The sequence below is a fragment of the Bactrocera oleae genome, chromosome 2 (assembly GCF_042242935.1).
Source record: "Bactrocera oleae isolate idBacOlea1 chromosome 2, idBacOlea1, whole genome shotgun sequence".
Lineage (NCBI taxonomy): Eukaryota > Metazoa > Arthropoda > Insecta > Diptera > Tephritidae > Bactrocera > Bactrocera oleae.
The window spans coordinates 85,196,136-85,208,804 of NC_091536.1; the positions used below are offsets into that span (position 1 = coordinate 85,196,136).

General features: G+C 35.4%; 3 protein-coding genes across 6 annotated transcripts in view; 1 reads left to right on the forward strand and 2 right to left on the reverse strand.

Moving 5' to 3' along the window:
* Nrx-1 (Neurexin 1) overlaps positions 1–3,999 on the reverse strand; it is a 32,408-nt gene extending 28,409 nt beyond the window's left edge. For 3 of the 4 annotated variants that reach the window (XM_036361347.2, XM_036361348.2, XM_036361346.2), the window contains exons 1-3: positions 3,817–3,999; positions 747–2,825; positions 488–621 (exon numbers count right to left, since the gene is read on the reverse strand). In XM_036361347.2, coding sequence (XP_036217240.2) covers positions 488–621; positions 747–1,550 — 938 coding nt within the window. In that variant the 5' untranslated portion in view covers positions 1,551–2,825; positions 3,817–3,999. The remainder of the gene's footprint in view (positions 1–487; positions 622–746; positions 2,826–3,816) is intronic. The other variant, XM_036361349.2, reaches the window with a different exon arrangement.
* Positions 4,000–8,406: 4,407 nt separating this feature from the next.
* LOC106617223 (valacyclovir hydrolase) lies at positions 8,407–9,849 on the forward strand. Its single transcript, XM_014234268.3, has 3 exons — positions 8,407–9,046; positions 9,110–9,365; positions 9,480–9,849. Exons 1-3 carry the CDS (start codon positions 8,542–8,544, stop codon positions 9,574–9,576), a joined length of 858 nt encoding a protein of 285 aa, XP_014089743.3. The 5' UTR covers positions 8,407–8,541; the 3' UTR covers positions 9,577–9,849.
* LOC106617224 (protein D3) lies at positions 9,727–10,660 on the reverse strand. Its single transcript, XM_014234270.3, has 3 exons — positions 10,505–10,660; positions 10,104–10,438; positions 9,727–10,001 (listed from the first exon to the last, which is right to left on the reverse strand). The coding sequence occupies exons 1-3, from the start codon at positions 10,610–10,612 to the stop codon at positions 9,863–9,865; spliced, it is 582 nt and encodes a 193-aa protein (XP_014089745.3). The 5' UTR covers positions 10,613–10,660; the 3' UTR covers positions 9,727–9,862.
* Positions 10,661–12,669: the final 2,009 nt, after the last annotated feature.

Below are 12,669 nucleotides of genomic sequence, written 5' to 3' on the forward strand. Positions count from 1 at the left end.
TTTTACACGACCTTATCAGATATGTATGTCAGGAATTATCCAGAAAGCTTCTTATAAAAATTTCGATTTTTAAGGCTCTCGCAGTGTAAATTTTTTACAAAAATGATTTTTTTTGGGATACCAAAAATCAAAATTTTAAGCAGAAACACCTTCCTGGAGATCGACTACGGAAGCAAGGGAATCCAAAATTTTTAAAATTAATCACCGATTATTGAAAGACATGTATTTCTATAAATGTAAATTATTGTATCTTTACAACAACAAACGCGGTTTTCTAACTTGACTTCTAAAACTAATCCAGAGAAGGCTTTTGAGGTTTGAAACGTGTTTTACAAAATTATTCTTGTCATTAAAATATAATTCATGATTATTCTTAAATCCTTAACATATAATTCATGAATTTATAGCATTTTCTACAAAAACAAACTCAATGGCAATAGCTTGGTGAGAGGACAAAGCATTTTATATTTCTCAGTAGATAACCAACCAATTTGGCATGCCGCCTACATAGACGTCAGAGTTGGTAGCAAATTTTCCAAATTGAAATTCCTTGCCCTTGGTCGTACTGCTTTGCGAAACGCCATCCACAATCAGCGATGTTTGTTCATCATTGCGCAACACCTACAAACATAACGACAGTACTCAAATATATTTACATAACAACAACTACAAAAACAACAAATGCAAACATATTGCACTGAACCGAAACTCACACTGTAGACCAGATGTCCAACCCACCCACTTACCTGCACTTTATGCCAATGGCCATCATGTAATTCTCTGCCGACTGTTATGATATGCGCTCCACCGCCCAAATTATAACGCAAACGCAATGCACCCTCCACCAGTTTTAGCTCGAAGAAGTCATATGTACCGCCATCATCAGTGTAAAGCACCAAGCCGTTGGGCTGCTCAGTCTTAAACTCCAGCTCCAGCGAGCCGTTGAGTCCCGTATACCATTTGCGAAATTGGGCGAAAGAATTTTGGGAGCCATCCAGCTGGAAAGCATGACATGGCGATAGAAGCGCCGAACATAACAGCACCAAACCGGTAAAGGCATACACCGAGGCGGGCACATATTTTGTCGGCAGCAGCGTTTTCGACTTTCGACGCTGTTTCAGTCGTCCACAACTTGAATATGGCGAATATGACGGCATATCGTCGCCAGCTGCTGGGCAGTCCACAAGCTGTGCCACTGAAGTTGATGGGCTCGTTGTTGTTGTCCTTTTAGCTCTGATGCTGTTTCGGAATTTATAGTTTGCATTGTTCCTTTGCTGCCGCAATGTTTGCCGAAGTGGCAGTTTTTGTTGTATAGTTTGCAGTTGTTGTCTGCTATTGTTGTTGTTGTAGCAGCTACTGTAGTCGTTGCTATGCCGATTTATAAGACGACCACTAATGCAGCAGTCGCTGCCACAACTACTGCTACCGTGACACGTTGTGGTACCGTTAGAGAGGTAACTAACGGCAGTCATTGAAAATGCGCTGAAATTGCTGTTCCTTCTTCGCATTGTGCTGCCTGGCAGCAGCTCACAAGGTTCGCGAAAGGACATGCTGCTGTTGCTGCTACTGACTTGACGCGTGACACTGCACTAGTGTTGCATATTTTTCGTCGTAGCGTTGCTTGTATATTGTATGATTGTGTAAGTGTATATGTGTTTGTATAAGTTTATATTTTGATATGTTCAAAGTTTAACGCTTAAATGCGAATTTAACGCAGCAATTTGCATCTGCAATTGGCATACAGCAAAACCAGCTGCCTCTACGCCAAAAAGCACACTACACTGTTATTAGTTTTTTTTTTATTAATAGTAGGTGCATTTATCCTTCAAGTTTTCACTCCCGATGTCCTTGTTAATTATTGTGGTTGTGTGTGCGTGTGTGTATGTTTCTACATGCACATAAAAATATGTGTGTTTGTGTTGCCCACCGGATGTGGTTGTGAGTTTCTTATTTTTACACTTCGGCAGCACTTGCTATTGAGTCTAGCGTATCACTGTCGTTAATTTGTATATATCTTGAAATCCTTGAAGTTCCTTTACATTTGACAAACTCTCTTGTACATAATTTGTGTAGTTGTTTTTGTGTTTGTTTGCGTTCTGACGTTGTTCAGGCACGTGTGTGTCAGTATGTATGTGTGCTGTTTACGAGGATATGTGAGTTTGTGCCGTCGCGTACTACTATAACTGCTTCTCATGTGCATTAAAATCGCGTGTAAGTTTCATTGAATTGAATTTACGCTCTCAGCCCTCTCACTCTCACTCACTCTTTCTCTCTCTCTTAACTTCCTTTGATTATGTGTTATTTTAGTTTTAAGTCTTGGTTTTTGTTTGTTTGTTCACCAATGAGTGTGTTTGTTTTTACAATTTGTTTTATGTCGTCTTTTTTGCTGCGAAAGCTTTCCGGGAGCTTTTCTCACGGATTTTTATGTACACAGAGCGTTTTTATCGTGGTTTCGACGAACTCTGCCTCTCTTTCGCGCTATGTGTCGCAATTTTTCATAGATTTCGTCACTGTATTGGTTGTTTATATGAACGCGCATAGGTGAACTGAAGCAGGCAGCGCTATTGAGTATGCTATTAAGTATGCTAAGTTTTTTACACGTTTTTTACTAAGTAATTTTTGAAATAGAAGCGGACGGTTGGTCGGTGTTACGTAGTTGATTGGTTAATTATTTTAAGGTTGCTTGGCTATTTGATTGTTTTTGCTTTACACTGGATTTATATGCTTATCGTAACGTTTTTTACACTACACTTTACACTCATCGTTTTATTTTGTTTCATTTGCGAAGCCAAAAAGCATTACTAACAACATTTATGATCAATTCTCTGCAAGTAAAAGACATAGTTTTCAAATATTTATGCCAATATATTTTTATTGAAAAAATTTTTTTAATTTAACAATTACTTTTTTTTTTAAGCAAGCAATATTTCAGTAAAGCAAACAACTTTCTCAAAATATATATATTTTAAATATTATTATTATTTTTATATTGGTATTTTATAATTTATATATTATTATTCTTTTATAATTTCTTAATATTATTTCTCTTTTTTATTTGCTTTGTTTTATAACTTATATTTTCTTATAATTAACTTTTCAATATTATTTCTCATTAAACGCATTAACATATTCATACTAATTTTATGGCATAGCCTCCAAATGCTCGTAGCAGCTGCTAGAGCTCCTACGTCGGCTACTGCTGCTGTTGTAAAACCAGTGGCCACGGCTATGACCACTCAAGTGCTACTAATGTTTGTTGTTTTTAGGTTACAACAATGTGATGGCAAAGGCTTTGAGGGTCGCGGAGATGCGTAGAAAGCTCCACTGTCTACCCTTACCGCTCAATGCCACATTTCGTTCGCAATCATTTTGGCCCCTCAATCTAAGTACATGTACATACTAAAATTGGTGAAAAAATTTACCAAAGCAATTTTTCACTACAATTCTTAGCTGTTCTATATGTCTGCTTAACTGCACAAAAGGTTATCCGCATACAATTCGATTATAGGAAAATAATTAATTTTGTCACACATATCATTTAAATAGCGTTTAAAGCGAGATATAAATTTTCCATTGATTTTTGGCCATAAAACACACGCACACCCGTACGCACGTCATAAGTACCACTTTTCGGGTCCTTAAGTGCTCGTTGCTCCTGTGTGGCCCATGGAAAATTTATATTTAGTATACGCAACTTTTAATCTATTTTCTTTTCACTTTAAACTGATTTTCAATTTTATTATTTATAAATTTATTTCAATATTAATACATTCGTTATTTCCGTTATATGCATTTTTATTTCTTCATTTAACTCACACTAAATATATGTTTTTGCTTATTCTGCAACTAAAGGATTTTCTATTAAATATTTTTCCACAATTTTCACATTTCACTCTGCCAATTTTTGTTCTATTATCGATCCACACTGCAATCGCGACGAAACTAGACTGCAATTTTCTGCCCTGTGTATTCCTGCGTAGAGTTTTCAACGGGATGTTAACATTCACACACACACGCACACATACAAACATGCTCTCCAAGTTTTGGCTATAGGACATAATGTGGAAAGCTCATTTCGTTTTATTCACAAAATAAAGGAAAATACGAAAATTGGTCGTCGTCGTCGTGTAGTGTTGGTGTTTTCGTTAGTAGTGGTATTGGTGTTGGTCGCGGCAGCAGCATACCGTTATACCGTAGATTCGTCGACAGTTAAGCTTTACTTTGACGTCTTTATGAGGCGTTGCGGTAGAGACCATATGTAGGCACCACAGATGTACTCCCACATATTTATACACACACACACACATATATACTCATTCATGCTCGTAGTAATTTTTGCCTACAATTCACATCAACTTTATTTATGCATGTGTATATTTATGTAAGTATGTATTCAGATGTTTACATCTACACACGACAGTTTGCGGCGGTTGACACTCGCAAGTGGAGAAAAGAGTCCAGTGCATGGCCAACAAGCAGAGAGGTTCATAACCTGTATGTATATGCAATTGCGTGTGTATGCACATATGTGTTTTTATGCAATTTTACTAAGGTACTCGGTTATTTTGGTTATATCGGGAAAACATGTATTTTTGTGTATAATACTGAGATAATAGGTGCATTACAGATCCTTTCACGTATTCTCTATAATGTAAAAAGGAAAGAATTCTTGTCAACATGTTTTTGCGAGTTTCAAAAAATCTAATTTTACTTTTGCATATATCGAATGTAGTACATGCATTGGAAAATATCCCCCAAGATTTAATCTGGCAAATAGTAAACGTATTAGTAAAAAATTTTTTTTTTGGTCTTATCGGCTTTTTAGAGAAGTTTTTTTTTCGAAACGCTGTCGGTAAGGAAAATTTATACAAAAAGGCTGGACCGGTGGACTTGTAATTTTCACACGATGTTCTTAGAAATACATATCTTTGAGGTAATGATCGGAGGATAAGATTTTTATAATAGTTCCGATTTTTAAGCCACTCTGAAGTCTACATTTTTTACAAAACACGGCATTTTTGTTTAGATTTAAAATAATTTTAACAAGAAAAATCTTCCTCACCGCCACACACCTTATTTTGGACGTCCTCCTGGTAATCGGCTACGGTATCAAGGGAATATAAAAGTTTTCAAAACGATGGTCGATCATTGAAGTACATTAAATTCTGTAAATGTATATTATTTTTATTTACTCAGTAAAGTATTTAAAAAAAATCATGAAAAAACGCGGTTTTTCTGGCGCAGTTGATCATCCTAGTTATCAAACAACACATTGACATACAGACATATGTACATATATACAAAGTATATGTACGTGCACATGTTTCATTTAAGCATTTGCATAATATACATATTCGCTACGACATAAATTATTCGGAATGAGCAGACTGCAAAAGTTATATACAAAGAAAATCCACGTAACAGTATTTCAAACGTAAATTAGCAGAAACTTATTTTAATTAAAAAGAATAAATAAAAGCATGAATAAATATTACAAAAAAATATTTATTGTCTTATAATAAAGAATATTTTTTACTGATTAAATTTTAATGACAATCCAATCAAGGCTATAAATATGGAACTACAGCTATGAAATTCCATCACATACAACGATTATTTCAATGAAATTCTTTAACAAAATGAGCGTGGGAAAATCAATCACTATCTCAATTTCTGTATGAATTTAACCACTTCGAACGTTTGAATATTAAAAAAAAACTTTAAGTTTAATTTGGCATGCATTTATGGCAAGGTTTCCATTATTTATCACTATTTTCTGCACAATATTTAATAATTCAAGCGATTTTCCACTCAACTCTCACTTTGATTAAAAACTTTGCACATTACAAACATGTTTATCATTGTAATGCGCATGTCAGTTATTACAGAGCTTTGTTAATAACGCAACTTTGAGTTGTTACGGCTTGTAAACAACAAAGAAACGATATAACTGTTTATTTCAAAAATAAATATATGCGTCAATATATTTACAAGAAAAAAAATTTTTTCGGTCGACATCTTAGGCTTGCCAAATCCAGTTAAAGTTAAAAGTTTTTGGAAAATTTTATTCTTACCTTATATCAATCAGAAACTTAATTCACTACAAAAAAGATCCTATAGTAAAGTTATTATAATTGCGATTCTCCTCTAAAAAATTAGATTTTTCAATGTGGTATTAATTTTTCTAGATGAAAAATGTATCTGATCTTATTATTTTCATAGGGAATTCTATTTTCTACTGCATAAATGTAAAAACAATTTTTCTTGAGTTGATTGTTACGGAAATAACGACCATTTCGCTATAAGGTAAGAAACAAATTTTCCAAAAACTTTTAACTTTAACTGGATTTGGCAAGCCTAAGGTGTCGACCTAAAATTGTTTTTTTTTTTTCATGAAAATATTTTTTTTTAACAAAGAAAAATATTTTCGGTATTAATAATGAAAATTCTAAAAAAAATGGATTTTCGGCCCACCCTAATGCTTATTTTACCTTACCATTTTCCATTTTATTCGAAACACCAATTATCACTTTGTTTGAGGAAATAAATGACGAGCTAGTCAATAATGATTAAATCAACTTTTATCGTTGATTTGCCGGCGATATATTCCTATCAAGGATATTCTAATAGCACCAGTACCGTATGACCAGTATACCTTATTCCTAAGTTTTTTTTTGGTTTTTTTGGCAAACGTCCCCTGAAGTTACTTACAGTTTTTGCCCTAAAAATATTATCAAAAGTAAAGGAGCTATTTATCGCATTTATCCATGGACAAAGACGTGTGAACGGAGGATTCGTAATTTATTATTTACGAATACTCATATCTTAGGGCTTATTTACTTAATATTATAATATTTACGAAAAAAGTATTAATATACATAAATTCATACTTATCTAAGTGTTTTTAAAATAAATTCGAACAATAAAAAAAAATATCTGAAATAATAATGTGACAGTGCACCCTCTGACCCGTCCGTGCTAGCGATCGTACACTTGCTTCGTTCTAGCTGTTAATGCAAAAAGTGAGGAAATAGTCATTGTTTGTGCGGGGCAAGGAGAAGCAAGAATCAGCGTACATGTATTTATGAATGTATGTGTGATTTGCATGTTTGTGCAAATACGGGTAAATTAGGGAATATTCAATAAACCTAAATATATGTATGTACATATTTTCCTGAAATATTTTAATTATCTCAGTAAGTGAAATATGCTATTAAAGTAACTGAATTGAGATAAGCAAAGATTCCAATTAATAAAATATGATTTAAGTATCATGAGTTTCAGGATTCGAACATAAGTACCCTTATTCACATTGAACTTAACTCCTTCACGCTTACTACCTAAATCACCTCAGAAGTGGGAACGCGGCCGCTTTAGCCATAGTTTTATATTATCCTTTCATCAATAGGCAAATACTCACGCAACTCACATGTGTTAAAAAAAATGGCTTTGTATCTTAACTGTTAATAGCTGCTAGCTATTAAGATGAAGAAAATTGACAGTTACTCTCACAAAGAGCGAAAAAACGAATATGTAAAGAAACGGAAAAAAAATCAGAAACAAGCAAGAAAATATCAAAATGTTGTTTTTACAATCACTTCATATCAACCCTTTGAAAAGTAATCAATAGAATTTTTATTTTCACATTTCAAAACAATGAAAATAAATATAATCAAAGCAAATGCATCAAATATCGCTTGTACATACAAGTATATACATATATGTGCTTTAATAGCTGTTTCTTTATATGGCAGTAGATAATATCTCCTAGTAGAAATTACACGCAGAAACCAGCAGCTCTCTCAGCTTATTACGCTCTCAACTTTTGATTTCTTTTACTAGTTTCTGTAAGTTTTTTGGGTTAAGAAACTCTTTTCCAGCGGAAATTTGGCTAGCTAGTAGTAGTTAGCAGTTAAACATACACCTCATGTGTAATAAATGTTTATTTTATTATAAATTCTGGAGTTTTTACCAGTAGTCCTCCTTTTTAATTCGAAAGGATTTTCATAATTATACATTTTTTCATATCATTCAAATTGAAAACACAAATAACTATTTGCGCAGCGATTATTATTCATTCGTTTTGCCTATTTATAGCTTATTCCCGTTTTGCCCATTGAGTGGTGTATTTCTCTTTTTTAAACTTATATATTTCGATATGTGAAAACTACAAATTGGTACCAAAGAACGTATATTAAAAAGATTTGATTTAACATTTGCGCCTTCTCTATTCATTAACATTCTCTGCTTTAACATTCATCTGCTCCCCTATTCATTAACATTCTCTGATTTAACATCTGCGCCTTCTATATTTATTAACATTTTCTGCCCCAACGCTTATCAGCAAACCGGCGAGTAAAAACAGCAGTTGTGTGATCGATAAGTCATCGGGTTGGTGTCGACATTTGTCTATCAAAATCAGCTGTTTTGTTTGTTATTTTTCCTTTGGATTAGTTTATAATATATATTTTTTGTTCTTTCTGTTTATCATTGAGACACTGGATATAAATTTTACTCTATATAATTACTTAGGATTGCATAATGCTCCAAGTACGACCAACTATGTATAGCCGAATTATAAAGCCGTTGGTTAATTGTACTATAATGCAACGCAATAATCACATAGAGACAAAAGTAAAACTTAGCGACGGCATCACCATCAATTATGTGCAAACGGGCAAAGGTGACAAAAACGTATTGCTAATGCCTGGGGCACTTGGCACTGCCTGGACAGATTTCAAACCGCAAATTGAAAAACTACCCGAGCTATTACCAAACCATACAATCATTGCATGGGATCCGCCCGGTTACGGAAAGTCGCTACCGCCAGAACGACAATTCGATCTCGACTTTTTCCAAAAAGATGCATGTTGGGCTGTAGACCTAATGCGTGCTTTAGGAAGACACAAATTTTCTGTACTAGGCTGGAGTGATGGAGGCATAACTGGCATCATTATGGCGGGTCGTTTTGTTGAATGCGTCGAAAAATTGGTTATATGGGGTGCCGGTGCTTATTTGAATGCCGAAGAGGAGAAAACAATGCGAGGCAAATACAAAATAATATTTTAACTCGATAAATTATTTTCAAATAATATAATGCATTTTACAGATATACGAGATGTGCAGAAATGGTCACAACGTATGCGTGAACCAATGGAGAAAGTATACGGTGTAGAGGGATTTCCGAAATTGTGGTCTGCGTGGGTTGATGCTGTAGTTGCAATTTATAAAGAGCGTAAAGGAGACTTTTGTTGCACAGAAGTGACCCAAATAAAAGCGTCAACTTTTATACTGCATGGCAAGAAGGATCCAATGATTGCTGCCGAGCACATACCATATCTAAGGGAACGTATAAAAGATTGCCAGTAAGAAAACTTGCCTTTTCTGAATCATTAAACATGTATATTTTTTTTTTAGATAACTAGTTAGATGATTACATATTCATTAAAAATATTAATGCATACACTTTAACTTTTCAGCTATTATGAATTCCCCGAAGGCAAACATAATATTCATCTACGCTATGCAGACGAGTTCAATAAATTGGTAGCGCATTTCTTAACGCAAAAGCCCTAACATCGTTATACGAAAAAAGTCCAATTATTTTATATACATATATGTATGGATGTATATCTCTGCTGACTTTTGGCAAACTCGTTGGCAACAAAACCGATTGCGGTAAAGTTTTATTTAAATGTTAAATCGTCTTAAGTGAAAGGTAAAACATTTTGTATCTACATTAATGACTTTTTTATTAATTACTTATTTGATATAAGTATGTGTTTTCACATGCGTATGTATGAATATACAAACGTATAAATAAAATACACAAAATATGTGTTATAAAAATTTGTTTTTGTAATTAGTCAACAAGCTGTGCTCTTAAGATCAGCACATAATCATCGTATTGCGCCTGATAAAAGTTTCCAGCGATCGGATCACCCAAATTATATTTCGCAATGAAATCTCTTGTCTTCACTCTAACACGACCTTCACGAGCCCTGCATACACACACACAAAATTAAAAAAATATTTTTAATTAATGCGTAATATGACAAACTCAAGTATGTGTAAAAGTACGGAAATTTTAATATTTTACTCACGATTTTGATATGAATTTTGTACTTTCAATCTTGCTCTGTTGCTTGAAAACTAAGAAAACATAACGGTGCAAGCCACTCTCCTCTGCGGGACCAGAGCCAATATATTCCGCAACAGTTTGACCTTCAGTTACTTTATTGGCTGGAATATTTATAACCAACCAGTGTAAAATTTCCCGATTAGTTGGCTCGGCACGTGATGGTGCATCGGGGTCTACCAAAAACAATGCATACAGGGCATTATCTTCCGCCTCCCAACTGACTGTGGGTTCATCCTTTACCTGAGTGGGGGTCAATTCCTTACCAGATTCTACTTTAACACCACTTGGATAAGTAACCTGTATAAAGTTTGCTTAAGAAATTATAATTATTTTGGCTTATCGGTAATAAATATTTGTAGTCACCTGTACTAGATCTTTAGGACTGGTGTCAATAATGTCCGGAATTATGCCACTTGAAATCATTTTGCGTCTACCTCCAGTTATTGCTTGAATATGACTGAATACCAGCATAACAAAATCAAACTCTTATAACTCCTACTTTAATCAGGGCATGAATATATGTATTTTGATTCGAATTTGGTAAGCCACTTTAAATACCGCAAGTACTGATAACAGTATCTACTAGTATTTTTTAACTATCTTATCTCTCTATGGATATAAATGTATGGGTGTCAAAAAATTTTAACTATATGCATACATATGTATATTATATTATGCCTTTATCAATATCAATCAATATCTTTATGTTTGTTTGTATGTATATAAAAATTAGGTGTCATGTTGCTTGTCCTCGATAAACTCCCAAACTCCCGATTTTTGCGTTCGCATCGAGCACCCCGGGCAACGTGAGGAAATTTAAGTGAGATGCGGTAACCAACCCGAGTTGATCTCAGGGTCAAGGCTAAAAGAAATTGAGCCTTGATGTGATCACTCTGAGGTAATCGGTTTAAAGGTAAAAATGTAAGTCTAATTAAAGGAACACAAAAGCCTTGAATACTGACCTCTCTAAACGTTAACGACTACAGCAAACTCACAAAATAACAGGTTTTACGGATACGCACCTGAAATGTCCGCACCTGAAATGTCAACCATTGATGGTGTTGTGATAAACGGAAGGTAGACTTCCAGTGCGCTAGACGTACGTTCGATCCGATGTGCTAACATCGTGCGTCTTCTTCAAAATAGTACTGAAAAAAGTGATAGAACTGTTTACTCTAAAAATACAATTCTACTGGGGTACGCAGATGATATTCTCTATGGAGCCGCCCGCGTGAAGATGAAACCACGAACTGTATAGGTCTACGGCGACATTCAAATAGCTAAGCGGAAGATGATGCTCCAGCTCCGTGGAAGATGATGCTCCTGCGAAAAGCTCCTTCGATTCGATACCCATGTTGCTGATCGGCAACGATAATAATTTCAGTGGTGCTAGAATCCCCAGAAATATTCTTAAAGCAACAAATATGACTGGAAAGTTTAACAGACCTGATCGGATAAAATTCTGGTCAATTCCGATAACGGAGATAACGGCTGTTCTTATTTCGACGTTCAAACCCTGTTTGGATCAGTAAGTTTTATGTTATGTGTGTCATCATTGAAGCAAAACATAGCAACAGGGTTGCTCCGCATTCTACTGATCCGTGTTGGCATTGAGCCCAACCCAGGCCCGGAGGAATTTTTCTGCTGTGTCCGCGCCAAGAGGCTGCATCCAAAGTCCATCTCGGTCTTATATATAATATAGCCAGGCTACCTATGCTAACTATCGCATCACACTATCTGCCCATAATTATCGCGATAAAAAAACCTCTCGACTTTATTTCTGTGGACAACCGCATATTTGTTAACTTCAGCAAAACTAATGAGACGGTTTAACGAATTTACCGCAAACACCTTCAAAGTGATCACACTCGTTTCATTCCGGCTGTAAGATTCGCGGATCTCCGGCCCAATTTCACAGCTGAAAAAGCAGCCCAGTAAGGGATCTCAATTTGGAGATTCGGTAAAGAGTAAATCAGCATAAGCGGACGAAATGTGTAGAGCACCTGATGTCCTGTAACCTCTCTACCGTGTGAGTAAACTCTGATCCATTATCAAGGCCTTGTCCAATCCGAAGAGAATTGATGATCGTTTTGAAATTCAATTCGATTGACATGCCTTCCTGGTTCTGAAGAAATGAACGGCCTTTTTTGGCCGGTAGTTCGCACCGCACCCTTGAACGGACAAGACCAAAAGTATAACGCGGCGGCTGCGCAAAATTCCAAAAGACTGCGCTCCACTACTTTCACAGAAGAGGAGGTTCAGAGTGACATCACCAAAACGAAATCTTCGAAATCCATTAGCCCAGACGAGGGAAGATACTAAAACATCTAGGCTCAACAAGAGCAAAATACCTAACCAAGGTCCTCACCCTGTCGCTAATTACTCTTCATATATATATGTGGAAAGTCGGTAGAGTGACCCCCTACTGAAACCTGGGAAACCCGTCAACCTAGTGGAGTCCTATCGCTCGATAACTCTCATTTCCCAGCAGTGAAAACACTTGAAGAATTGTTACTCCCGACCTTCAC

What these genes read in the sequence shown, in the direction of transcription:
- LOC106617224 (XM_014234270.3), bottom strand. Translation starts at nt 10,612, where the DNA reads ATGCTGGTATTCAGTCATATTCAAGCAATAACTGGAGGTAGACGCAAA. An exon ending in GTCCTAAAGATCTAGTACAG is followed by an intron (nt 10,439 to 10,504) that starts GTGACTACAAAT and finishes AACTTTATACAG; the next exon opens with GTTACTTATCCAAGTGGTGT. An exon ending in ACAAAATTCATATCAAAATC is followed by an intron (nt 10,002 to 10,103) that starts GTGAGTAAAATA and finishes GTGTGTATGCAG; the next exon opens with GGCTCGTGAAGGTCGTGTTA.
- LOC106617223 (XM_014234268.3), top strand. Translation starts at nt 8,542, where the DNA reads ATGCTCCAAGTACGACCAACTATGTATAGCCGAATTATAAAGCCGTTG. An exon ending in AGAGGAGAAAACAATGCGAG is followed by an intron (nt 9,047 to 9,109) that starts GCAAATACAAAA and finishes TGCATTTTACAG; the next exon opens with ATATACGAGATGTGCAGAAA. An exon ending in GAACGTATAAAAGATTGCCA is followed by an intron (nt 9,366 to 9,479) that starts GTAAGAAAACTT and finishes TTAACTTTTCAG; the next exon opens with CTATTATGAATTCCCCGAAG.